Here is a 27,562-nt window from a genome sequence, read left to right as displayed (position 1 = left end):
ATAACAATTACTTGTATTTTTTAAAGTTAAATATTCGTCCTTAATTATAAATATATACCTCTTTTATGATACATATTTGTTCATGTTCCTTGATCGCCAGACTAGTTTGAATACCAGCACCAGATAGCTTAGTTGAGATTCAGGGGACCCAGGTTCAAAGCTCAGTCTGGTCCTTTGTTATTTCTCCCATTCCGTAAATTTTATTTGGTGCAGTGCTAACTCCTGGAGTTGACAGAATAACTCCTGTCGAGGGAAAGAGCTAGGGGTGATCTTTGATGGTGAATATCATAAAATATTTGTATTTGTATAAAAGGGGGGGGGGGGGGGGGGTGTGTGACAGTCAGACCGGTTTGAATACTGACCGAATTAAGCTCAGTTGGTGGGGGGGGGGGGGGGGGGCATTTTTCTAATTGTTACACACTAATGACATTCAGATACTTATGACAAGTATGTTGCAAGCTAGAACTTAAGTTAATCGATTTCATGGGTTCATTTATTGAATGTAAGGTTAGGCCCAATGGTTATGCTAAGAAAGAAAACTGGTATAAATATTGTGTGCATTAGGGCCTTAGATTGTAACGTTAGATCCTAATTAATGCAATGTCATATTATAACGTTATACCAGTCACAATCTGAATGGAATACATTTCACTTTACTCTCTCTTCTATCTGTATTTTTCTTCTTGAAGAGGGGGGGGGGGGGTCCAGGGATAATTTTAATTTTGTTTACCAGGAGGTTCCGAGCCCCTCCCTTGTTTTTACTGTTTGATTTTTTCAGGGGATGCCGCCTGATGCCCCCACCCCCGTCTATGTTTCAAATTTAAATGAAAATGGCGAGTTACAGTAAAATTTAAACTAAAAATAAGTAAATGCAGTGTATGATGTTAGTATAAACTATTTAAAGCATGAAGCCAACTCAAATTACAGAGTGAGACTAATGCTTGTGTGAGAAAAAGCGTCGATCAAGAGTTACCTTTCCTAATACGCCTCAACACGATAGGTGGCGCTACTTACAAGGCGGTCAGACTTGAAAGGGTAAACAATCGCTTTTTTATTTGAAATAGATATATGTGGCGAATATTTTTGAAAGGTAAACTGCTTTTCATTATCTTTGAGAAATAAATACACCCGTTTAGTATTCTAAAGATTAACATGGCTCGAGAAAATTCGAGTAATTAGTATGATTAACGTAAACATAATCGGAATGTTTTTCCATACTTACTCTGACTCGACTAAAGCTATTTCATGTCATGATGTAAAAGTTTAAATGTTTATTCAGGGTCGTAAAAGTAAGTAGGTCTATATCGTATATACTGGTTTATTTACTGTGTAACTTGATCATACATGTATTGCCAGAAATTCCTCTTTTTTTGTTTTATCGTCACTATAATGAAAGATTTATATCTCGGACGAGGTTCTGAAAGATATGTTTTATACTAATTATTCCAATTCGCTTGATAATTTTACATTCCAATGCTTAATGATTTTCTTTTTCTTCTGTACAAATGATTATGATACAGTTCAGTATCATCATGTTAGAATTGTTATGTTGCAGAGCTGTGAAGAGCCTGCATGGAATTCACTGACGAAAACGGGTTGTCAGTGTCCAAAATGAGGTAAACAATATCAATAGTAAAGTATTATTTTGCATTTGAAAGATTTTTCATCATCGTCTTGCCTTTTTTTGTTCAATCATCAAGGCTTTTTTGGGGAAAAGTAGAAAATGCTTTTGTATCTCATTCATGAAAAGGTTATGTTATTTTCCCATTTTCTCATAGAAAAAAAAAAAAATCACAACTATTGATGTATATTATATTATTGCAGTAGAAGGTATGTTCTTTGGATATCAACAATTCTGTTCTCCAGAAAGAGGGTTGTGATGAAAAATAATTTTGTTTTTCTTTTCAGGAAGGAGGGTTCTGAAACGCGCAGCCATCATCGAAGATATCATAGAAGATCTTCCTCGGTAATTTGTGTCTTCTTATTTGTTATAAACATAGGGCGACAGACACTGATAGATATGCTGAATTTTTATGATGTAGCTTTAAAAAATTATGAAAAAAAATGTAAACTATACATTCTGAATGTTTGTTCCTAAATTTCACATAGTTAAAAATCAAATTTGTTAATTCATTTCATCTGTAACTTTTTTGATTTTTATCTGTAAATGTAAGATAACCCTATATGATTAAATATTTTACTTTGCAGATTCTTAAAGTCCCTCAGTCAAAGTTACCCTTAACAGATGTAGATGTCAATCAACAGGTACTATTTAGTGACTGCATGTATTGTAAACTCTACAGGCAGTCTGAATTTTCTGTAACTGTGTCTCTGACTCTCATCATCATTTTGTTATTTAGAGGAAATTATTCAACATTTGCTGCTTCGTTGAATTTTATTCCCATTTGTTTCTTATGCATGTATATCTGGCGGATATACATGCATAAGAAACAAATGGGAATCAAATTCAACTGATATAATTAAATCGTCAAAATTGCGGATATTATCCGCAATTTTGATGATTTAATTATCTCAGTAATTTTGTATATAAAAAAGCAAATAATGCATTTAAGATTGTCAGTATAGATTTATTTGAACTTTTAACAATAGATTATTGGAAAATCATTTAATGTTCTGAAATCTCTTGACTTTTGAAACATTGTAGGATGATGTCAGAGTTCCTCCATTCAAAAAGGCCAGAAAATCAGAAAACAGAAGAGTCAGTTTTGCTGACACATGTCAAATCAAGTAAGTGTAAAAGTTATTACACCTTACTGGTTCACAGTCTGAGTCTGTTTACTAGAAGGTACATGTACCGGGTATTAATAAAGAGGTTTATTTAATTTTCCTAGAGATTTGTTTTTAGGGGGGGGGGTGTTCATAATTTTGGAATGAAAATGAAATTTCTAGATTCTGAAACAACCATTTGCACTGCAATATGTGTTCAGAAAACCCTCAGTTTGTGCATTGAATCATTTTGCCTTTATTGAAATGAAGCAAAATATTGATGTTAACAGTAAGATGTTCACAAAGAATAGGATTGATTTTAGAATCTCATTTGGGATCCACATTATCTATAAAGTTTATCTTGGAAGATTTAATGTTTTAAAAGACATAGATTGTACATGACTTTTATTATGAAAGTAGACCAGCAGAAACTTTACATTCATTAAAAATGTAAAAACATATGTCCTTTTGCAGAGAATTTCCTAAGGACTCCCCTGGAGCCTGGCATCAGGAAAACTCTAGCGCTGGTTAGTGAATGTTGATTAGTTTGCTGTTTCAAGATCATAGTTAACACAAAGAACAATTGCAGAACACAATGCTATGTTCATTAGTGAAAGAAAAGATTTTCACAATTTGCAGTACATACATACTTGTAAAGGTATTTTGTGGATATCAGTACTATGATCCAGAAAAAAAAATGATCAGCTGAACTTTTGATATTGAACAATTTCTTCCCAAAAAAATAATCTTGTTAAATATCTTTTAAGTATAGATTTGACTATCATCATTAGTTCAATTTAGAATTAAGGATATTATATTTTTTATATGTCTTTTAAGCTAAGATGGTGATTTTTTTTTTCACAGAAAATTCCCCAAGCTTAGAAGAGTAAGTTTATTTTTGATTTTCTTTATACATGAATAACATGTATGTTCCATAAAACAAGATAAAGAATAAGTTTTCAGAATGTATTTTTTACGCTGTTTTTACTGTTGTCATGAATGAATTTTTACGAAACAGGTAATTTTATGTACTGTAGATTCCTTATTTTACGTGAGTACTTAGTACGATTCAACGGTTTTCATCAGATCGCGAGAACATAAAATCGTGAATGCCAAAATTTTATCATAGTTTTATGTAGTTTACATATGTTCGAAAATTAAAAGCGAGATTTTAAAATTAGCAAGACAGGCTTCTCGAGATTATACAGGAATATTAATTCCTCGCGTTTAATTAGGAATTTACAGTACATGTATGTCCTCATACTGATATATGCAGTGTATATTATAAATACATGTATATTTTGATTTTTCAGAACAATAGAACAAGAAAAACCAGAAATCTCAGGTACTTAAAATTGAAATACATATACATGTATACTCTGAGTTATACATTACATCACACTGTGTCCAAAATCTTTGAATGGCATGGTTTTGTTGTTGATTTATTGATGACCTCTTGCTTTATCAAAGGGCACAAAGCCATGTAGAATTTTTCCTTTCCTTTTCACTTGAAAAATAATATACTGTAAATGTAATCTTTATTCCTTTTCTTTTTTTGTATATATGAAATTATGAATGTAATTGATTTTTGTTTACTGTGCTTGGTTATAGGGCTAGACAAACTACTGACTGGCAGTATACAACATCCAGGTTTCTCCTATGCAGAAGAGGTAACAAACTGATTCTTTGTGTTCATATTTAAACATTGCAATAGACAAAATGCAAGACCTTTGATTTAAAGAATCATTTAACAATTGAATCTGTTACATTTATAATGCGTTATACATCACCAATACACATGTTTTTATCCTTTGGTACACAGGAAGTGCCTTTAGGGGAGGAGGGGCAGTCCCTTGGGGTCCAGGTGGATCCAGTCAATCACACCCTCATTGTGAACGATGAAATGGAACTGACTGGAGTACCTGGATTAGTGGACGAACCTCCGGATGACTTTGGAGAATCACAAGGCCAGAATAACAAAGTGGATTATAATTTTCTTCGTAGTCTTGTCTCATCTGATAAAAAGGCCAACTGGTATGGTGCTTTTGCTTTCTTACAAACAAATAATTTTTCTAACAAGATTTTTATTTGTCCTTGTAAATACTTTGTTTCTTGATAAAGTAATTCTAACTCTAATTTTTTTTTTAATGAATTTCCTATGGCAGCGAGCTACACATAGAAAAACCAGAGAAGTTGTTTCATGTGAAATCTAAGGAGAGTCCAGAGACGTTCGTTTACACCACCATGAACCGCTACAGCTGTCTGTACGAGGAGAATATCCAGTCCACTATGTCCGTCCTCACAAGCGGAACCACAACTCTATCTGATCAGGTCAGCATGTCCAGTCGGGCACCGCTCATGGCCGTTCCATCTTCCCTGAAGCCAGGTCTCAACACTACAGTAAACGATGTAGATTCACTCGGAGATCTGGAGAGCAATCTCCATGTTCAGACTGGAGCAGAGAAGCCAAAGGCAACTGGATTCCTAAAATCGCTGTTGAAAAGTGAAAAGAAGGATGGGGATAATGCAGTTTTCTTTGCCCAGTCTTCTTCCTCTGTGTCCCAGCACGAGAGAACTCAGATATTTGGGTCAGGCGATGGAATGGACGAGACAGCGGTTCTTGATAACACGATTTGGACAACGGAGAAAAGAGACTTGTCCAGGACAGAGGGCTTACTGCAGAATCATGTAACTATGGAAAAAATCTCAGTGGAAAGCAACTGTGAAAAAACTCATGTGTTCCATAGCGGGGATGCCATGGAAGAAACTAAAGTGTTCACTGGTACAATTTGGACAAAGGAAGAAATCTCTGTACAAGAGGTAGAGAAGACTCAAATATTTGATGGAAATGGGAAAATGGACATGATGGAGGAAACAAAAGTTTTATCTGGGGGAATTTGGATGGGGTCAGATGGAAAAGAAGATGAAGAGGTGGAAAAAACCAAAATATTTGGAATGGAAGATCAAATGGAAGAAACCAAAGTCTTGACTGGAGGAATTTGGACTGGTGAGACAAAAACTAATGACAAAACTAGAACTGTAGATTTGATGGAGGAGACTAAACCTTTGACTGGACTTACCATGTTTGAGCATCCAAACCAATCAAGCAACTCTGAGAGAGCTACAAAAATTGATGAATATTCTGATAAGACAAAAAAATTTGCTCAAGATAAAATGGATGACACAGAAGTGGTGTCATCATCAATACTGAAGACAGAAAAAGAAGATTCATTGACAGATATTGGAAATAACCAAAATTTGAATGTTGCAGTTTCAAAAGAAAATTTAAATGAATTGAAAGAGGATGATTCTGATGAAGAAGTTACCTTTAACATAAAGAAAACTTTTACAGGGAGTGAAACGCTATCCAATAAGGATAACACCTTAAAAGAGGTTAGAGAGCAAGATCCAGACACAAAGCAGAGCGAGAAAGATAAACAGAGTGAAGTCACTGTCGGTGATAAAGATGATGGGAACACCAGGTCATTGGCAGATTTGAAGGCCCGGCTGAAAGAGCACACCTCTAGATTTGATGACACACTGCTGAAACCTGAGGAAAGACAATCCAAAACAAACAATGACTTTGTGATTTCCAGCCAAATACAAACCAATTTTGGTGTTTTAGACTTGGACAAAAAACCTCAGAATGAGACACTCATGTTTAGCAATAAAAGTGCCATGTTGGAAGAAACGAAGATGGTGACTACAAGTATTGAAGCAGCATCTCAGCTTTCCAAAAAACCACAGAACCAGACTCTCATGTTCAGCAACAAAAGTGCCATGCTGGAAGAGACGAAGATGGTAACCACAAGCATTGAAACGGGATCAAGTAAGGAAGAGTATGATATGCCCAAACCTGTAGAGAATCAAACTGTTATGTTTGATGATGGGAATGCTATGATGGAAGAAACAAAGGCAGTCACATCTAACTTGATAATTGAACCAGAACTGCCATCTTCTGCTGGAGCATCTTCTAGTCTGGTGAAAGAAACATCTGAGATGGTGGACAAACTGCCAACAATGGCAGGCGGCAATATGACAGTCTTCTTTGGGAATGACACGGGGGCCATGGAGGAAACCAAGATGGCCACCACTACTGTTGGGTCTTTAACAACTAGCAGTGGAAAAAACAATGGGTTGCCTTTGATGGATATCCCCAAACTGCCAGATGAAGGTGTTATAAGTGGAAGTGTAATGAATACCACTAATACCACTAGAAGTGATGAGAAACTTGAAGGTAATGAATAAGAAATAAATTAGCCCTTGATAACAATACATTCACTTGTCAAATTATATCAATGATGAAAAATGAAGTCAACAATGCATGATATGGTCTATATAAATACATGTACCTAACAATTATTGTAAGCAATAGCTTTGCAAGCCTATTGAATAATTCCAATCATCATCAAACAACAAGTTGATATACATATATACAGGTACATAATACTGTAGCAATAGTTGTGAGCACTGGTATTTTATTTATAGGCCTGATGGAGATTAGCATGCAGGGACTGCTAGAACAGGCACCCCCGGAGAGCTTACTGACGGACCTCACCCTGAACTCCACAGCCCTGTCCTTCAGACCTACCATTACCTCCTCCCAAGGTGTGGCTGCCTCCCCCGTTGACTCTACCCAGGCCCTGCTTGGTAAGGACTGGGACAATGTGACCCTCCCCGGCAACAACTCAACCCTCCATGGGGACATGACCTTCCCCAGGGACAGCGTGATGGTGACAGGTGAGGGGGAGAAGTCCCTCATCTCCCAGCTGTCCATCAACAAGACGCTCGACTGTGATGTCACTCAGGTCAGTAGTCAACACAGCATCTTTTTTGTTCCACATATTTCTCTTCGTTTTTTTTAATTGTTACTTGTAATCCTATAAACTACTGGTGCATGTATATTTTATTCACTTTGATTATCATTAGGGCTATGAAACTCACTCTGTGAGAATTCAGTACATGTTCATGTACTGTTAACAAAATTAATGGATATTGATTTAAACCTTTGGGATTTATGTACTGACTACTGTACACACATTGTAGAGTGTATTTGAATTTTATGAAATTCCCCATAGATAAGCAGACTTTTGAGTTTTATGGGGTGGGTAAAGAACTTGTTGCAACGAGTTTGACAGACTGTGCTACAGTAATTCCTCTTTCTTCAGAGGAATGTGTTCTAAGATTAATATCTATAGGTATTGAGTCGATTGACACAAAATTTAACAAGCATTGTAAAAAGTAGTATGAATTTCATGAATTGTTAAGGTAGTTTTAATGGTAGGTTAAGCACATTTTAGCAACCAGACTGCCTGCATCGTGTTTATTCTTCGATCACTTTGCAGGAAGATATCTGGGATGGACCAATGACAGCCCTGTCTCTATGTAACTACCTCCATGTGATCGTGCCGTCCTGTCTCAAGGTCTCTATCACCGAATTACGGAAGACCAGGTGTAGCTTCATTCAGGAGGAGGTAAGCCTTTCACCGGCAGGGCATACAAACATTGGTTAACGTACATATATGTATATATATATATATATTCAGTTTTACTTGGATCTTACTGTTACCTCTCTTTGAACAGGACATTCCTTGTGAGGATCTCCGGAGCAAATTGTCTGCACTGCTAACGGTCCAGCCCCACATAGAGGCTCAGACGGAAATTCATGCTCAGTTGATGGCAGAAGTGGAAAAGTATGTTTAAATTTTTAAACATTGATTTCTTTGCCCTAGTTCTGTCAAATTCAAAATTTAAGAGATCTCTGGTGAATGTGTATTTAAGGATAACTGTCTCACGCTATTGTGGCCAGGCAAAACTCATCTTTTAAATTATTTTTTCTACAGAAAGAAATTGGAACTAGAAGCCTTGGAGGAGGCGTGGTCAACTGAGCCTCCTGAAATATTTCAGTTTGCCCAGACCTGTAGTCAGAGCCAGGTACAGCATCCAAATGCAATGTTTTATCATTGTAATTTTGTTGTGTTAAGTTTTAATCTTTTGTCAGTGAAAAGAATTAAATGTGTAAAACAGTACAGTACATGGTAACTTGTTTAACCCTTGCTGGAGGTCTATTGTAATTTTTTATTTAATAGAAAGAGGAGTTGCGCGAGAAGATGATGACCATGAGTAATGCTTGCACCAGGCGGGGAAAGATTGAGTGGAAGAGAGCCACCTTACAGGCGGCCAAACTGGAGCTAGAGAAAATTCAGGTGGGTTGTGTTTATTTTTTAGTACAGAAAGATAAATATCTTTACGGTTTAACAATTCTTTTTTGATGTGCACTGTAGAAGCAGAAAAATACTTGTAATTAATAGATCAGGCATGGAGTAATCGTTATAGAGTAATCGTAATTGAATATAATGATAACTTTTTTTAAAGTAATCGACCGTTATCTGTAATCAAAGATATTTTCAATTATTTGTATTTGTAATTTTATCAAATACAGCTAAATTTAAGAAGCCTTGGTTTGGATAGCTCCCTTTAAATTTCTACTAAAGAAAAAATTGAAACTTTTAACAAAAAATTTTTGAACTTCATGAACCAGTCAGTTGTCATTTTGTTCAGGCACATCTTTAATAAATGTGTGAAATTTGCCTCAACAATTCACAAAGATTTTAGCACCTCCTCTTATCAGGAGGAGGTGTGAAAAAAGCAGATGCTGTATTGACCATGTTGACTTTGGACAAAATGTCAGTGGGATAGCTGTTAAATGCAAGTGTTAACAATGGCTTGTTTTTTTTGGTAATATTTGTGTAATAAATGAGTATCTTGGTTCATTTTATCAGAGTTCTTTTTTGTTTTCATGTGCTTCACCATCACGTACCCCTTCAGAAATGAAGTTCTCTATATGGATATTTTGATCCCTTTTATAGTGGGATAATTATCCAAAATTACAGTTCAAACCTTCACACGCAATGTTTCGTGTACACTTCACAAGTATCAAAACATCACATGTCCAACACTGGTGAAGTTTTCCAGAATCTCTCAAGCGAGAATTTGAAGAGAATGACAGCATATATCAAAAAAAAAAATCAAAGTGCTGTACAAATTTTCATTTCCAGTGAATTTTGGTGTCCTGTGAATGGGGTTGAAAATACAGTACATTTTGCATTCCACTGGTACACATCACATGTATGTTATTACATTCTGCGTTCTGTTTGTACAGGAGAGAAACAGAAGACTAAATGTGGAAGTGGAGCTTACCCTCCAGATGGCCACAGAAGCTGTGCACGACATGGAGCAAGTCAGTCAGGGTAACTGTCAACTCCTCAGTGTCCATGTTCTACTCAGATAGCAACAAACTCGCCACAAAGTCTGTTCTGATGGCCATAGATGCTATAATAGCTGATCTATTTGATTACGGAAATATGTAACCATTTTTATAATGTTTCGAAGAAGCATACAATTAATTATAAGACTAGATGCATGAAAATCATCTTGAATAAAAAAAAATCTTTTGTGCATTTTAATACTTTGAGATTTTTTTTTTAATTTCAGAATTAATTGCAATAGAAAAGGAAATCCAAGAAGTGCAGAATACTCCATCTCTCTCAGAAGAAGAAATTCAGGAATATTGTGTAGAGAAAGCCTCTCTAGAAAGGAAACAATCAGGTGATTTATTATAAAGATTCATTCAACTTTTTGTCTTGTAAAACATGTACATGTTTATTCAGTTGTTTTTCAACGACTAACCGAAATGCCCGAGGTAGGAAACAAAGACATTGTGTGTCATTGTTGTTTGCATGATTCATGAAAGGAAAGCCGATCTGACAGATTTTATACACAAGTTTGGCAGGAAACATTTAACATGGCAAAAATAGATGACCAAGGGATGTAAGAAGTTACTATCTATAGGACTAGTTTATCGAAGCTTGTAATGGCTAACTGTGATGTTAATAGATAAAAAAAACTTTTGAAAAAGGTTGTTCTGAGGTGACCCTGAAAGGAGTGTTGTAAGATCTTGTATAGCATACTGTAAATTCCTTATATTACGCGAGTACTTAATTTCGCGATCCCGCTGTTTTTTGTATCATGGTGAGAATATAAAATCGTGAACGCAGAACATTTATCAATATTTCTTATAGTTCCCAAATCTCAGAAAAAAATAGCGAGGTTTTAAAATCCGCAAGGCATGTTTCTCACGATTTTACCTGGATATAAATTCCTCGTGTTTAATTAGGAATTTACAGTATCATAATGGTAAATTTAAGAAGTCTTTTTTGGGAAGATTTTATATATTTACCTATTTATTTTTTATTCAGAATTATTGAACATAAAGAATGAAGAATTGAATATAAATGAGTAAGTATGAATTTTTCGATCATCTTTCAAAAGTTTTTTATCGCTTATTATGTGTATGTGGTTGTGTTAGTATTTATGTGCACAAGAGCAAATTGGCAAGATTAAATAAAAAAATAACTCTTGGTGTTGGGCTAAAAAAAATTATTGTTTGTTTGGAATTGCCTCCAGCCCAATTGAAATATCCCCTACTGGTAAAATTTTATTAACAAAGAATAAAGATTTTTTTTTCTTATATGGAGATTTTTATACTTTACCAATTTTCAATTAGTTAAACTTCAAGTTTGAAAAATAAAAAAAAAGTTACCTCTCTCTCTCCTGAGTGTAGAAACCTCCAGGTGGCAATTCCAATCAAACATTTTTAGCTCACCTGAGCCAAAGGCTCAAGTGAGCTTTTCTGATCACAATTTGTCCGTTGTCTGTCGTCGTTGTTGTCGTCGTTGTTGTAAACTTTTCACATTTTCATCTTCTTCTCAAGAACCACTGGGCAGATTTCAACCAAATTTGGCACAAAGCACCACTAGGTGAAGGGGATTCAAGTTTGTTCAAATGAAGTGCCACGCCCTCTTTAAAGGGGAGATAATTGAGAATTATTGAAAATTTGTTGGTATTTTTCAAAAATCTTCTTCTCAAAAACTATTTGGCCTGAAAAGCTTAAACTTGTGTGGAGGCATCATCAGGTAGTGTAGATTCAAGTTTGTTAAAATCATGGTCCCCTGGGGTAGGACGGGGCCACAATTGGGTAATCAACTTTTACATAGGAATACATAAAGAAAATCTTTAAAAATCTTCTTCTCAAAAACTATTGGCCAGGAAAGCTCACATTTGAGTGGAAGCATCCTCAGATAGTGTAGATTCAAGTTTTGTTCAAATCATGGTCCCCGGGGGTAGGGTGGGGCCACAAGAGGGGGATCAAGTTTTACAAAGGAATATATAGAGAAAAACTTTAAAAATCTTCTTCTCAAAAACTATTATGCCAGAAAAGCTCAAATTAAAATGGAAGCATCCTCAGGTAGTGTAGATTCGAGTTTGTTTAAATAATAGTCCAGGGGTAGGGTGAGGCCACAATGGGGGATGAAGAGAAAATCTTTAAAAATCTTCTAAAGACTTTTTGGCCAGAAAAGCTTTGACTTGTGTAGAGGCATACTTGGATAGTGTAAATTCAAGTTTGCAAAATCACAGTCCCTAGTGGTATGGCGGGACCCTGATGGCGGTTTGAATTTTCACACAGGAATATATAGAGAAAATCTTTAAAAATATTCTGGGAAATTTTTCGGTCCAAAACTCAGTACTTAGTGTGAAAGCACAGGTTATGCAGATTTAAGTTTGATGAAACCATGATTCCCTAGAGAAAAGTGGGGCCACGAAATTGGGGGGGGGGGGGTATATAGGAATAGAGAAAAATCTTCTTAAAGGTACAACAACAAAAGGGGCTTGGTATTTACCAAAAAATAAGAGGTGGATAAAATTTTTTTTTAGCAAGATCTACTGTATTCAGTTGTCAAGATATTTCGATACTGTGATCCTAATTTGATCAGAATTAAAGGGTACCTGCAGCCAAGCCGATGTAAAACATATGTCAAAGAGTTTAATTACCAAAATTTAATGCAAAAAACCGCATATAAATCGATGCAAAAATTACGGAGTTACGCCGCTCTAAAGTGGCTATTTTTACCTGCTTTGGGAAATCTAATCAAGAGAAAACAGAATTAGGCGATAACGAGGCTTCAGCGGAAGTGACGTCACGAGGTCAACAGGAGGGAAATTTCTTTACAAAGCTATACAAATTAAATTCGATTTTTCAGCCAAAAGGATTAATACAGGTCTGATGTTTTGACGTATCTAGTTATTTTAAGCATTGTAGATTTAGAAATTTGTATCCGTAATTATTTTATTTCAGTCAGATTTCTTTTTAAAGGATTTTAAAATTTGCTATTCTCGTCGCCCTTTTACCGATGAATACGATATCTTAAAACGCTTGCATGTGCAGATTTATGTTCATTATTCATTTTTTGATAACATAATATCCTTTCACACAAGAGTGATCCGAGACAATGACACAGGTAAACAGGTAAACTAACGAAGCCACTGCTCCAAACAGAAGCCACTGCTCCAAACACACGTGTATCTGGGGTATGTATACACATGGTACACGAGTCTGGTGATCAAAGAGAGGGTTTCACACCTCTAGACTGGTAAATTGATTTGTGTATAATTAGCTACTCAATTGTTAAACAATAAAAAAGAAAAATAAATTAGACTGTAAAATCAAGCATTCGTAAGCTAATACATGTGTATATAGTCCGTCAATCAGTGATAAAGAATCATACATGAGACTATCAAATAGTAAAACTAATGTTCGAAGTAAATGCCTTTATTGTTACTTATCTAATCACTTAAATTATGACCAAATTTACAATTCAGCAATTTAAACCTCAAGTTATTATTTCGGAAGTAATTACATGTACGCTGGTCTTAATTTCTTATTTAATAAAGTGCAACTTTCTTTCGAGCGCAATTTAACGCTTGAACTCCACATTACTTAAATTGTTAGTGACAACGAATCATAATGAATTCTGAATTAAACTTGAACATTTTGACAAAGGATGTAAATAAATGTAAAATGAAATTCCATTATCGTATTTTTAAAAGAATACGAGACAGACTTAATCATGCAGCCATCTTGGACTTTCGCCTTGATCCGTTTATAATCCCGTGTTTGTTTGTTAAATAATGCATATTATTTTGATTGTTATTGGTCCTATATCAATATTATTGAATAATCGGGCGAAATCATTTGTAATTTTATGCCTTATAAGAGGAATGGACCCCGCATTACCTTTTACGAAATGTGTATTATCAATATTATTGATCAGTTAATAATGTCACGGAAAAATCATTCGAAAGAATGAAAATATTAACAAAATATGTTAAACTTCTTAAAACAAAAGTTTGATTAATTGCCATTTTGCTACATATGCTGTGCATTTGACTAAATTCATGAAGCAAAAAAATTTCCTAACTCGGCATTTTTGTTCGATAAAATACGGGTTTAAACTCAAACAACAGTATATGTAGTCATCCAGGGTTGATAAGGAAATAAAACAACAGAAAAAAATATTCATATATCGATAAAACAATGCAAGAAAACGAACAGTTTTCATACAATATTCCTGTTTCTCATACAGTCGAGTTGACCCCATGACGTCACAGTTCATCTCGCGCCAAATCGGCTTGATTCAAAACTCGTTCAGGTGTGAAATCGGGTTTTCCCCAAATATCTCAAAAACTACTTATGCGATCGCTGTAAAATTTCCAGGATGATGTTTTTACACAAAGATCTATATTATATCAAAAATTGACCGGCACTGCAGGTACCCTTTAAGGCAATTGTTGCTCAGGTGAGCGATGTGGCCCCAGGTCCTCTTGTTTTAAGGATGGCCTCATTAAACTTTTTGTACACGTGAACTTGTTATAAGTCAAGCCTACTTTATTCCAAAGTTAAGGGTGAATTATTGCTCAGAACTGCCTGGGGCAAAATACATTGTAAAGTAATGCATTATATTACCATTACTTCATTTTCTTGAAGTAATGCATTACATTACCGTTACATCAGTAAAGTAATGCATTACCATTACTTTGTGAAAAGTCAATAAGTTTTAAAAAAGTAATTTAAAAGCTGACTAAAAGTTTTTGCAAACGTTTCATATATGAAACACACAATTAATTTTTATTTATCATAATACAAAGCAAAAGTAAAGAAAAATAGAAAAGATGAATACTCAATCTTGTGTTAAAGAAAATTAAACCCTGAGAAATGACACACTGCATCTGAATAAGGAAACGTGTGTTAAAGAAAATTAAACCCTGAGAAATGACACACTGCATCTGAATAAGGAAACGTATGCATGGCAAAAATCACAATCCCTGCAGACACCTGTCTGATCATTCATTTCCTATTAAGTTTATCACCTGTGTACTGCGTGTTCACCATGATTTCAAATAAACAAGTTTTAATAGTCTGTCACATTTTAATCCTGGCAATTTCTTATCAGCTTTTGGTATGTAAACAAAAAAATGACGCAAGATTTGTTAACGTCATTAAGAATTGTGAGTTCTGTATCTCTTTAATAACTCGACAAGTGACATTCAAATATACATGTAATTGGTCGACCATTGGATACACTTTAATGAAACATTGTAAACGTCAAAAATGGAAAATAGAATTCGAAAAATTTCAGCTTAAATCATGACCATATTCCTTTAGTTAAAACATATTTCCATGCATTTAGATATTGTGAATTTGTCCATGGCATTGACAGTTTTATATCATTGTAGCTTTCATCATTTTTAGCTCACCTGAGCTGAAAGCTCAAGTGAGCTATTCCGATCACATTTTGTCCGTCGTCCGTCTGTCCGTCTGTCTGTCCGTCTGTCTGTCCGTCTGTAAACTTTTTACATTTTGAACTTCTTCTCTAAAACCGCTTATCCAATTTCAACCAAATTTGGCACAAAGCATCCTTATGTGAGGGCGAATATAAATTGCAAAAATAAAAGTCCGATCTGTATTCAAAGCGGAGAAAACCTTGAAACTGTAGAAAAAGGGGGGTGCATTTTTAAAAATCTTCTTCTCAAGAACTACTGATTCCAATTCAACGTAGTTTAGCATAAATTATCCTTATGGGAAGGAAAATATAAATTGCAAAAATTAAGTGCTAATTCTGTTTCAAATCTGAGTTATTACGAAAATAATAATAAAGGAAATGCGTGTTTCAATCAGTTTAATAGCTTCGGGTTCGGCATCCGGTAAAATCGGTAGGCAAGACTTGGTCTGGGCAAAACAAAGATTGGCAGTTATTAATCTGCCAATCTCATTAAAATTTCAGGATTTTTGATGGACTAGTATATTTGTATTCGCTGTAAATATTGCTGCAAAATAATGCGTATTTGGAATTGACGATTGCCGATCTGCCCCGGCTTTTATTTTGCCACGGCCCGGGTTTGCATACCCATTTTACCTAGACTCGTATTCCATACTTCTAAAACGAGGTTCTTTGTTTAAAGCAGCCATGACATTATACGAAAAAGGGTCGATCTGACTATGATGAATTTGCTTGTTGTGCAACAGTTCGCGTATAAAGGGAAATTTTTGAAACATGCAAAATATATTGTTGCCGATTTTGTGAAGTAAATTGAGGCTAAATATTTCAATGTGTTGACAGTTTTCACACATGACGTTGGTGTTAGCTTGTTCCGATTTTCGTTTCGTTTTCATTATTTCTGCTTGTAACCTGGGAACTATCGTCTGTATTATTTCGTGATTTTTACGTATCAAATCAAACAGAGACTTTGGTAAATCAAACAGTTAACGTTTACCTGCGCAAATTAAGCAAAATCTGATGTATCAAAAAATAATGAAATACAATTCATTCTATCGGTAATTCGATCGGCATTATCTTTTGCGTAATGGTAGATAAATGCAATAGGTTTTGTTGCGATGCTCGGCATTTTCTCGAGTTTATTCAGTTTAATTAGAGTTTGACATTGCTGACGGAAATATGTAGGTATATACATGTATATATATGATTCATTTCGAAAAAATAAATTGTGTTCTTTATTTGTTATAGTGAATGTTTCTTGTGTTTAATTGTTTTCAATTTCTATTTACTAACCATATTTGAGTGTTAAGATTCAAATTATAAGCAAGATACAGAGATTTGCTCACAATTCTATGTTTGTACACAGATCTTAAAAACTAAAGAATAAAAAAGTAAAAAATTTGTCAATATTTATTAAGAAAATTTTCAAAGTCTGTTCGTTCAGAAACCAACTTTAACATCTTATTGTATTGTAAACTTAACATTTTTTCGTCATTATTACTCCTACTGTACATGTGATCCTTCACTGTGTTTGTGTACATTTGTATAAACTGATTTTGAACCTCAAATACCAGTGAACTGGTCTTGAGTGAATAAAAGAATATAAAATCTTAGGCCATTCTTTTTTTCCATTTTAAATGCTGAATAGGAAATACCAAGTTAAAAATCATAAGCTATATATGACTCAAACCTAGGCGAACTGTGAGCTCTGTATCTTGCTTATAATTCTACAATTGACGCTGAAATTTTGGTTGAACATTAGAAAATATGAATTAGAGTATGTTAAATACTTGTACAAACAAAATAAAAGAATGATACTGTGAAATCATTAGATTTCGTGGTGGCTTATTTTTCGTGGACTTCGTGGGTACCTCTCATCCACGAAATAACATCCTTCACGAATTGATGAATTAGGGTAATAAAGTCATATTCCCTTTTGTAGATATATATGAATACACGAAATTACGTCCCCACGAACCTGTAAAATTTAAGTCATCCACGAAAATTGGCCCCCACGAAATTTAATGATTCCACAGTAATCTGTATATATCTACTCTCTTGGGCCCTCTCTTTATACAATAAATAATGTGAAATCTACATCAATTTTGATAGTTTTTTCAGACACGAGTAAATAAAAAACGACATCTTTAAAACAGTTTCCATATTTCTGACACATTTCTGTTGCGGGGATAAAGTAATTATCGCTATTCCTAAGAATATCACAGCGGAAAATTATCCTGGTTTGTACGCAAAGTAAATAACAGTCATTTAATTATAATGGAGAAGACAAATAAAATTTTTGAATGTTTTTAATTTGAGGAATTGAGCACATTGAGGTACAATTTTCTTCTTCACATCTATACATGTAGGGTTTTTAAAATAAAAAACAATAACTCTTATTTTTTTCCAATACAATAACTAGTAAGTACTGAGTAGTTGATGAAAAAAATGTACCTATATGCTCTCATATATTTTGATCGCTTTACAAAGTCGGGGGGGGGGGGCAGAACGAAAATATAGGGATTTGGAAGTTAACAACTTAACAGTATACCTCTACCAAATGTTTAGTTTTATATCTTGCGTAGAAAATTCTTATTCTGGTAAAAAATAGTATTTCATGAAGGTACAATGTCAAAGATTACATGTATACAAAAAAAGTGTAAAATTCGAATACTTTACAATATTTATTTTTTGTTTTTCTACCGAGGGACCATATGGCACAATATCTTTTGAACGCCCATTGTTGCTCAGGTGAGCGATGTGGCCCCATGGGCCTCTTGTTTCAATATCCCATAAAAATTATTTTTGCCTGCAACCAAGGTCAAAACATGTATGATTGGGTTTTTTTTTTATCAACTTGGTTATTTTTTTTATGTCTAAACATTCATTTTTTGGTACAGAAGAGCACAATATCCAATCTTTAGTTCCCTATCAGTGAAAAAGCTTCTTTGATGTCACGGTACAATGTCTAAATCATGAGGGATTTTAAACTTGAGCGCTGTGATTTTTACTGCAATAATGCATTAATTCATTTTATGTGGGATGTAATGAGAGTAAAAGTTTAAAAAAAAAAACCTGGTTGTGAGCCTTTAGAACTGTACAAATTTCATCTCTGATTGGAATGATACAGGTTCTCTAATACTTATACCTCCATTCATGTTAATTGTTTGAGCTTTATCATCCCCAAGTTTACTCGCTCGTCACTTATAAAGATAACAATGCATTCTTGAATTTGGGTGAATATCAACAGAGACAACAACAGAATGGCTGGGGAGTGTGAGGCTCTGGCTCAGAGACTGTCCGAGTCGGCCCAGCTGGAGTCGGAGAGGGAAGACATCCAGGCCCTGGAGAACCAGTCGCAGAAAGTCGGCCAGGAGATCCAGCTGTTGTGTGGGTGAGTTAGAAGTGAAGGGGGCAGGGGTACAAGAGAAGTTTTGGAGTTTGTATTGTATGTTAGCCATGGTTGAATGTTTATCCTAAAATCTTTTTAGGATTTTGGTTGTACAGAACATATGCTTATAAGGCAAAAAAACTTTACATGCCTTAACATTTTTTGATTAGCCTTGATAAACATTATCAAAAACGTTTTGTTGTTCAGCATACTGTAAACGTACTACATTTGGCTGTGTATTCTTTAAATGCTTTTGGCGGAATGCGGCAACCGCCTAATCAAGTACATTGCCAAATGTCATGCATATATGTATGATAATAGTCACATTCAGGAATACGCTTATTCAAATCCGTGTCAACTTGTTACTAATTTCCGACATATATCATACACGCCAAATACTGTACGTTTACAGTATTTACTGCCAAATAACTATGTTAACTCATTAAACATTTTTATTTGTTGCAGAATGAGTGGGTGGCATTTACATGAGGACAGTTTTAAAAGAAACCACAAAGTTTTTACGCTGGAGAGGAATAAGTTACAACTAGAAGTCAAACACAACAATGATTCAATATTGTCAATAGAAATGAGGACTTGTGATACAGGTACATTTATGTGTTTTTCTAATCATCGGAGATTTTATTTTGGGAGAGGGAGGGTTGAACACTTTGATAAATTTACTCACGGGTATAAATGAATGTCATTCACTTCATTTTGAACTGGACTTGTGGTTATATGTTTTATATATAAATCCTTATAATTGCTATTCATATGCAAGTCATAGAAAACAATGTATAGTTTTATAGGCATTGAGGAAATAACTCAGTTTGCTGGCTGATCCTCCGTAATAGTTGGATAATTCTTTTGAAATATCAGGGAATTAGTAGTTTTATAGCCTAGATTTTGAATTAATGTTACATGTACCGAATGTAATAATGTTAGAGACTGTATCTGACAAGAACTTTGTAATATGCTTAGATATCATTGTTAAATTTCTTTTGCTTATAGTGTATCTGGTATGTAAATTGAAGTGCACCTCAGAATAAAAAGAAGGGCAATTGAGTTGTTCCCATTCTCAAATGAAATTTTTTTAAGAGAACAAGGATAATTGCAATCTAATTAAGATTAGATCTTTGATCCACTCCTAATAGATAGCTACATTTTTTGATTAGATTGGGATATTTACTGCTTCAAATCAACAATATTGTAAGAGCAAATTAAAAAGACAAATTACAATATTGTAAGAGCAAATAAAAGAAACAAATTACGAGATATATGAGATACAATATTTCAAGATGAAGATGTTTATATTTGCTGTATCTTTCCATGCTGATTTGCAACCATCTGTTCAAATAAATAAGAAAAATAAAGATCTACATTCATTTACATTAATATAGCATTAAGCATTTTTCAAAGTCCCTGCTAAGTGGAAGAATTTTGCTTTGATAACAAATATCCACATTCAAACTCTTTTTCAAAATTTATTTTTTAAATACATCATATTTATTTATGAAAACAGATTAAAATAACTTATCTGTCACACATGGTAGCTGGCTTTGTTTGTTTGGTTATTTTTAAAGAAAAGTTATTTTTGAAAAGAAATTCACAAACAGTTCCACAAAATAGGTAATTGCAGACGATGAAAACTTTGAAAGTGTCATGTTACTATTTCCAAAGAGACAGCCAAGTTAATGCCTGTCATCACTTTACTTTCTGAGCAGATGGACTTTCCTGTCGAGAACAGTTTTGTTACAAGTTAGTGACAGAGGCAGTGAACGGACGGTACCTAGGACAGAAGTACCGACAACTCTCCAGTCTACCTAAGGTTTGTTGGATTTACTTTTAGAAACTCCAGTGTTTTTGGTTGGTCCTGCAAATGAAACAATGTCCCCCTACGGGAATGGAATACTTCAAACTATCAAAAATTTATTGAACCAGCATTATTATCATGCCCCCCCTTCGAAGAAGGGAGGGCATATTGCTTTGCTGCTGTCTGACGGTCTGTCGGTTGGTCCACCAACAGTTTCCATTCATTTTCTTCGCAGAGGATGAACATGTTGAAATGAAATTTGGTATACAGGTTTATCATGATAATATCTAGGTCAAGATTGATATTGGGTACAATCGAGCAATTTTCGACACAGTTATGGCCCTTGGACTTAGAAAAATTCCAGTTATTTGCAGTTTCCGCTCATTTTCTTTGCAGAAGATGAACATATTGAAATGAAATTTGGTATACAGGTTTATCTAATTAATATCTAGGTCAAGTTCGATATTAGGTACGATCGAGCAATTTTCAACAGAGTTATGGCCCTTGGACGTAGAAAAATTCTAGTTATTTGCAGTTTCCGCTCATTTTCTTTGCAGAGGATGAACATATTGAAATGAAATTTGGTATACAGGTTTATTATGATGATATCTAGGTCAAGTCTGATATTGGGTACGATCGAGCAATTTTCGACAGAGTTATGGCCCTTGGACGTAGAAAAATTCCAATTTTTTGCAGTTTCCGCTCATTTTCCTCGCAGAGGATGAACATGTTGAAATGAAATTTGGTATACAGGTTTATCATGATAATATCTAGGTCAAGATTGATATTGGGTACAATCGAGCAATTTTCGACAGGGTTATGGCCCTTGGACTTAGAAAAATTCCAGTTATTTGCAGTTTCTGCTCATTATACCCCCGCAAACGAAGTTTAGGGGGGTATATTGGTTTCACCCTGTCCGTCTGTCCATCTGTCTGTCCGTCCGTCTGTCCGTCTGTCTGTAGACGCAACTTTGTCCCCCCTATAGAATTTTTTATTACTGCATGGAACAGTTTGAAAATTTGTACATATGTTGAACACCATCTGAAGATGTGCACCTGCAATTTTTTTTTTAGATCAGACAAGATTTGATGATTTTATGACAGTTTTCATTTTCCTTATTCCATATATTGTACACCAATGTTGAAAAGTAAGGGAGGTAATCCTTACAGATTTTATTAATTAATTAATAGAAAACACTCTAAAATATATTTATATAAATACATCCAGATGGAGTTTTTTGTCTTTACGTCTTAATTAATAAAAAAAAATTATTTTTTATAAGTATTCTATCAACTGACAATGCAAAGTTTTTGTTTGTCAATGATAAATTCTTAGGAGCTAATGAGAACATCAAAGACAAGTGTGGCTGAATTCATTTGTCCCAAGGGAGCCATTATCTGAGCCATGGTTCAGATGGAGCATGTGTTTAGGGGAAATTGATAATCTGTAAAATGGGTGATGGTTTTGGGGCTATTTTAAAACTGTTTCATGTAAACCAAAAGGTCTATCATTATAAGGAAATAAATAATATAATTATTAATAAAGAAGTTAAACTATTTTTAGAGGTTGTTTAAATTTATTTGTCAAGTAATTTGATGAAGTGACCCTATTGGGCATTAATTTAAATGAAATTCAAAATTACTGATATGATTGTAGTGTTTTGGCAATTTTAAAATTGTTTGTAATATTAAATTTTCTTTTTTACATATTTTTACATAGTATGGTAATTATGGTAATGTTTTGGGAGTTTATTAAATTTAACAAGCTCATCAAAGAAAATCATAGTCCTATGGGATCAATTTTCTGATATGGAGTTCAATTGTGCCATAGGAGAAAGTGAGGAAAATTTGAAACAACTAATTGCATCTGTCAAGACTCTTATTAGAAAGATATTGAAAGTTTTATCAACAGAAGAGCATTGCTTGGCTACCGGTATTTCTATTCACTGCAAAGGGAGGGGTTATTGTCATTTTGTTGGTTTTTCTTTAAATCAATTAAATTAAAAAAATATATCATCAAATACATACATTTGTAAATGTATTACTGTTATAGATATGTATTTACAGTGAAATTCTGACAATTTTGATTTTAATTTTTCTTTGTTAACTATTTTTTTTACAATTCTAGAATTTTTTTTGGTATGTGTTCCAAACCTTAATTATTATTCAATTCAATTATTTGTCCCATTTGAAATTAGCCTAGCGGGGGTATTAGTCCCATTAGGACAGTTCTAGTTTTCTTTGCAGAAGATGAACATATTGAAATGAAATTTGGTATACAGGTTTATCTAATTAATATCTAGGTCAAGTTTGATATTAGGTACGATCGAGCAATTTTCAACAGAGTTATGGCCCTTGGACGTAGAAAAATTCTAGTTATTTGCAGTTTCCGCTCATTTTCTTTGCAGATGATGAACATGACAAGTAAACATACATTCATGATTCAAGGTTGTGATTTTTCAGTATTTCTCAATTAAATTTACACCAAAGCACAGTTTCCATATAAAACATTGATCACTAATTGGTGAAGTTGAAAATATTTTCGAGCAAGCCAAAGTACCTAAATCCCAGACGTTAGCTTATTTTTCAATTAAATCCATGTTGTGATCAAAATTAGCTCAAAATTGGTAAACCCACCAGAATTTTACTTTATGTGGTTTGTTAATCACTGTCTACAGAAACGAATCAGGTTTATGTATGTTTATTATACCTTTGTGAATATTTTCTATGTAAAATTACAATGAGTAAACATGTTATCTAACTGTGAAATAGTTTCCTTGCTATCTGCCCATGGTGAAAATCCATGAAAACTATTCACCAGCAGCATTCAATTTCCTTGTTTTTAAACTCGGAACACTCTGCTGTAATACGAGTCTTTATGTTAAATTCTAAGTCTGATAACTTTCTTCATCGTTGAAAAAAGTTTTCAGCAATATAATAAAAAACCTATTACTTACTATTTGGATGACGTAGCATGTACATTTTCCACGGAGACAGCAACTATTTTCTGAGGCAAAGCAATAAGCTTGCTGTAGCCATTAAATAGGTATTTAATATGTAAGGTACAAATGTACATCTAATATTGAAATTTGTTGAAATGTGCATTTCATGTGCATTATTGAAAAGTGATGACAGCAAGTTTGCTGGCAAAAGCAAAGATGTAGGGAACTTACACTGTATGCTATGAGTTTTACATTTAGTTTCATGTTACAGAGTTCAATGTTGATCAAAGGACTATGTTCGGTATGGTCAAATATCTGCCCCCGATTTCAACCAATTTTGTAAATAGTATTGTATAAAAATAAAATCTTCACAAATCATTGAATAGAGGATGCCTTTAACTTTAACATTGATTTTACTCATCATTGCTCATTCGCTGTTTATCTATGACGTCACCTAAATGACCTAATTCCCGCAAATGTGCAAACATATGAAAATATTCTCATTTTTGCTCTATATTTTGCATTCGGAAGTAAAGAGCGCAGGTCTGCTCAAGTGCGATTTTAACATATATTTTTCTTCAGATAGTAATACACAATATACTAAAAAACGGTACTTGAGCAAGCCTGCGCTCGATGTTTCCCAGTCGAAAAATCATCGGAAAACACCCACATTTTGCCACAAAACATCAATTCATCAAAATAATGCAATCTTTAATGACGTCATTTCTATATTATGACGTCACTGTGGTGATAACCTTTTACACCTATCTTTTACCTTATTTTTAAAGCTCTTTCTAAAACTTTAATTTTGGGGGCAAAAAATGCATAAAACTGCACATAGTCCTTTTCATGAAAAAAATATTGTTGTACATAAACCCATAAGTTGCTCTTTTTTTTTTTTTTTTTTTTTTTTTTTTTTATACAGATTCTACAAGAAGTTGGGTCTGTGGTCTCGCATGCAAACAGTCTACAGTATAACTTGCTACAGCTGCAGTTGGACCACTGTATTGTATTCAAATACCCAAGGTACTCAGTTTGATGTTGGTTATAGTTAGGAGTTTTTTCTGTCATATTTTGATAGGATCTGAGTTTTATTAGTATTTGAGATATGGGGGGTAAAATACTTAAAATATAAGTAACAAATCACTTAGATATATCCATTATAATGGAGATTTCAGTGTTTGAGATACTAGTAATGGAAGTTAAACTGTAGCTTACAACTGTCAGATTAAAGTAAGGTTTAAAAATCAACAACAGGTGCTTATTGCCAGTTTATACATAGACCAATATTAGTTCCTCATGTTTAATTACTTAGGAATCCTACAATTTGTTACTTATTGCCTTGTAGTTTGCATCTAGAGGTTTGGTCTCCCAAGAAGAGATGTGTTGATGTCAGCTTCCTCTTTCTACACATGGCAGACTCTCTCTTATGGAGCATTGAACCTTCACTTAGTGTGATGCATGGACACTTGAGGTACACAACATTATTCATCCTTATTCCTAATAATGAGAGCATCAAATGATATTAACTTCAAATCCTGCCAAAATCTTCTTTAATCAATGGTTTAATGATAGATGTATATTATTATATTGCATGTATAATGTTCTATTGTATGCTTTTCTTTGCAATATAAAATAATAAAGTAAAGGGAGAACATATTGCTTGCATGTATGATATTGCTGTGGTTTTAAATTACAATTAGAATTCAAAGAGTTGAAAGATCTTTTAATTAAAAACTTTTTTATTCAAAGCATATATATATTTGTTCCTTAAGTAGATTTTACAAAGGTGGCGTCGTGTTAGATTTGATGTACCAGTATGGTTGATAGAGTTTATTGTACTTGTAGTGGAATTGTAAATGTTGGTTTTATGTTATACAATCATAATTATTGATCAATTAAAAAAAAGATGTGAAGCATTAGTTAAATCACTCAGATGTGTCTTTCTTAGTGGCCTAAGGACATTTTCAGGTATATTAATCCATGTTTTAATTACCAATATATTGATGCACAAACGAAAGCTTAATTGTTAATTGAGGGAGAAAGTGTTCTTGCAATTTACAGGTTTATAAATTTGACGCCTTTATTTAGAAATCTACTATAAATACCCGGTATTTCATGGAGAACATCTTCGTCTAAGGCCTTAGGTTCATATCCTGACTCAAAACCTCAGACATTTTAAAAATGTTGATCATTATTTAATGATGCCTACATCTTACTAGAGAACAATTTTGGCCTTGTATATTTATTTAAGATACATTTATGAGTGACAAGTTAAATTTTGCATCTATCATTTTTTTGGGAGTTGATTTTAATCAACTCTCCTATGCAGTTACTCAGGCAAACCGAAAGTGAAACAGTGTTTGAACCTAAGCACAAATCAACACCGCTGACAACATTTAGTTCAGTCTAATCAATAAATTTGATGTAATGAGTTCTTAAGCATTGTTCTTCAAGGAAACTCATTTATAGATACCTTGTAAATAGTCAGATTTTAAATGGTATTTTTTGCAGTCGTACATTTTATGTATTCCTACGCCAGAGTTCAATATAGTCTCGTTCAACCAGACGCTTGGCTGTCTCCGTAAATCTCCGACAAGCATAGAGTCTCTCTTGCTTGTCGGAGATTAACGGATACAGCTGAGAGTCTGGTTGAACGAGAGTAGAGTTCAATTTTGCTTGGATCCATACAATTTCTCATAACTATTTTGATTACTAATACGTAGTTTGATGGAATAATTCTTTGAATATTACACATCATGATTGATATTGGGTTTTCACGAAATTCCTGTAGGATTCGGATTATAAAAATGTGCGTAATTCAAATACTTATAGGAATTTACTTGCAACGCAAAATAACATATCGTTGATTTTAAAATAAATAACAATCGATAAAATCAACTCCCGTCAGTACTTCAGTACTTTGATTATTCTTATTTCCTCTTTTGCAGAATGGATGCTTTATTATCTCAGATAAGCCAAGTGTGTCTATTCCCCGAAAACTCCTACCTCAACAGAGTGTGTGCAGCAGTGGACTTAGAGTCTATACAGGAGGAGACACACCCAAAATGTTCCCTGTGTGGGACAGTGCAAGCCTGAGAGCACATTGCAGTGTTTTACGAAGTCTGTATAGTGTAACATTCTGTGCAGTAATTATTTAAGTCTGAATAGCTGTAACATTCTGTGCAGTGTTTTATCACATCTTGTGTAATTTCGGTGTGGTGAAGATTTTTGAGGAAGGTGGTAAAGGGGAGGAACTTCTTGAGAGATGTTTTTAAAGATGTCTTCATATGAAATTGCATTCAGATCTTGTTTTCTTTCCTTTCTTAAGGCAGCTATTTTTTAAAGAACGTTATGAATATGTAATATGAAAAGCATAAAAATGTTGACAAAAACTTACATTTCATAATTTACAGCAAAGACTCAATCTAAATAAGTAGAGTACTTTTAAAGAGACTATATGGGTACTAAGTCTATAATAGGGCTTTTTGAAAGAGGGATCGGTAAAACAGTTTCTTAATAGGTTGGTTTCATATCTTTTTTTGTTTCAAATATACATACTATATTTAAGAAAACCTTAAATTTTGTGTGTTAGTAAATTATTACATTTAGTAGTAGTCCTGACAGTCCTACGTTGAAGGGCCTAACATTGTACATTTACTTGTATACCATGCCCAGTTGCAAAAATTATCATTAAAATATTACTGTAAATATCTTTGATTGTTGGATTTGTATTTCTCAGTTTAATTACTATTACATCTAGGATAGATGGGCAACAATGGATGAATTGGATTAGATTGGATTTGACTTGCCTGTGTAAATGTATATCCAGTAAATACCCAGACTTATCCACTTAAAACTAGTAACCAGAACTAAGGTTCTTTGGTCATTTTTAGCTCACAGATATGAAGTCAGGGGGAGCTTATGCTATACCCCCGGTGTCAGTGTCCGGACCTGGTTAAAGTTTTTGTTGCAGGTCCTGTATCTTACTTATCACTTGTCCTATCTTCATCAAACTT

At 34.0% G+C, this 27,562-nt stretch overlaps 1 protein-coding gene across 2 annotated transcripts; it reads left to right on the top strand.

The window, feature by feature from the left end:
• The first annotated feature begins 989 nt into the window (after positions 1–989).
• On the top strand, positions 990–27,258 carry LOC105337772 (putative leucine-rich repeat-containing protein DDB_G0290503). Of its 2 annotated transcripts, none has more exons than XM_066078965.1 (25): positions 990–1,035; positions 1,556–1,616; positions 1,909–1,966; positions 2,209–2,265; positions 2,666–2,748; positions 3,202–3,254; positions 3,592–3,613; positions 4,041–4,072; positions 4,339–4,397; positions 4,550–4,761; positions 4,893–6,964; positions 7,216–7,535; positions 8,073–8,201; positions 8,311–8,420; positions 8,571–8,661; positions 8,817–8,933; positions 9,890–9,977; positions 10,222–10,335; positions 10,986–11,025; positions 18,652–18,795; positions 19,258–19,397; positions 20,514–20,617; positions 24,469–24,569; positions 24,892–25,017; positions 26,495–27,258. In XM_066078965.1, exons 2-25 carry the CDS (start codon positions 1,573–1,575, stop codon positions 26,640–26,642), a joined length of 4,464 nt encoding a protein of 1,487 aa, XP_065935037.1. In that variant the 5' UTR covers positions 990–1,035; positions 1,556–1,572; the 3' UTR covers positions 26,643–27,258. The 2 variants fall into 2 exon arrangements, with proteins under 2 accessions (XP_065935037.1, XP_065935036.1); XM_066078964.1 differs by having other exon boundaries at positions 992–1,090.
• Positions 27,259–27,562: the final 304 nt, after the last annotated feature.

The sequence above is a fragment of the Magallana gigas genome, chromosome 3 (genome assembly GCF_963853765.1).
Source record: "Magallana gigas chromosome 3, xbMagGiga1.1, whole genome shotgun sequence".
Taxonomy (NCBI): Eukaryota; Metazoa; Mollusca; class Bivalvia; order Ostreida; family Ostreidae; genus Magallana; species Magallana gigas.
This window is presented reverse-complemented; position numbering and strand designations above follow the sequence as displayed.

Bases quoted from the DNA above. Each gene is read 5' to 3' on its own strand.
- LOC105337772 (XM_066078965.1), top strand. From the start codon at position 1,573: ATGGAATTCACTGACGAAAACGGGTTGTCAGTGTCCAAAATGAG. The intron at 6,965-7,215 runs GTAATGAATAAG...TTTTATTTATAG, and splicing joins AAGTGATGAGAAACTTGAAG to GCCTGATGGAGATTAGCATG. The intron at 10,336-10,985 runs GTGATTTATTAT...TTTTTTATTCAG, and splicing joins TCTAGAAAGGAAACAATCAG to AATTATTGAACATAAAGAAT.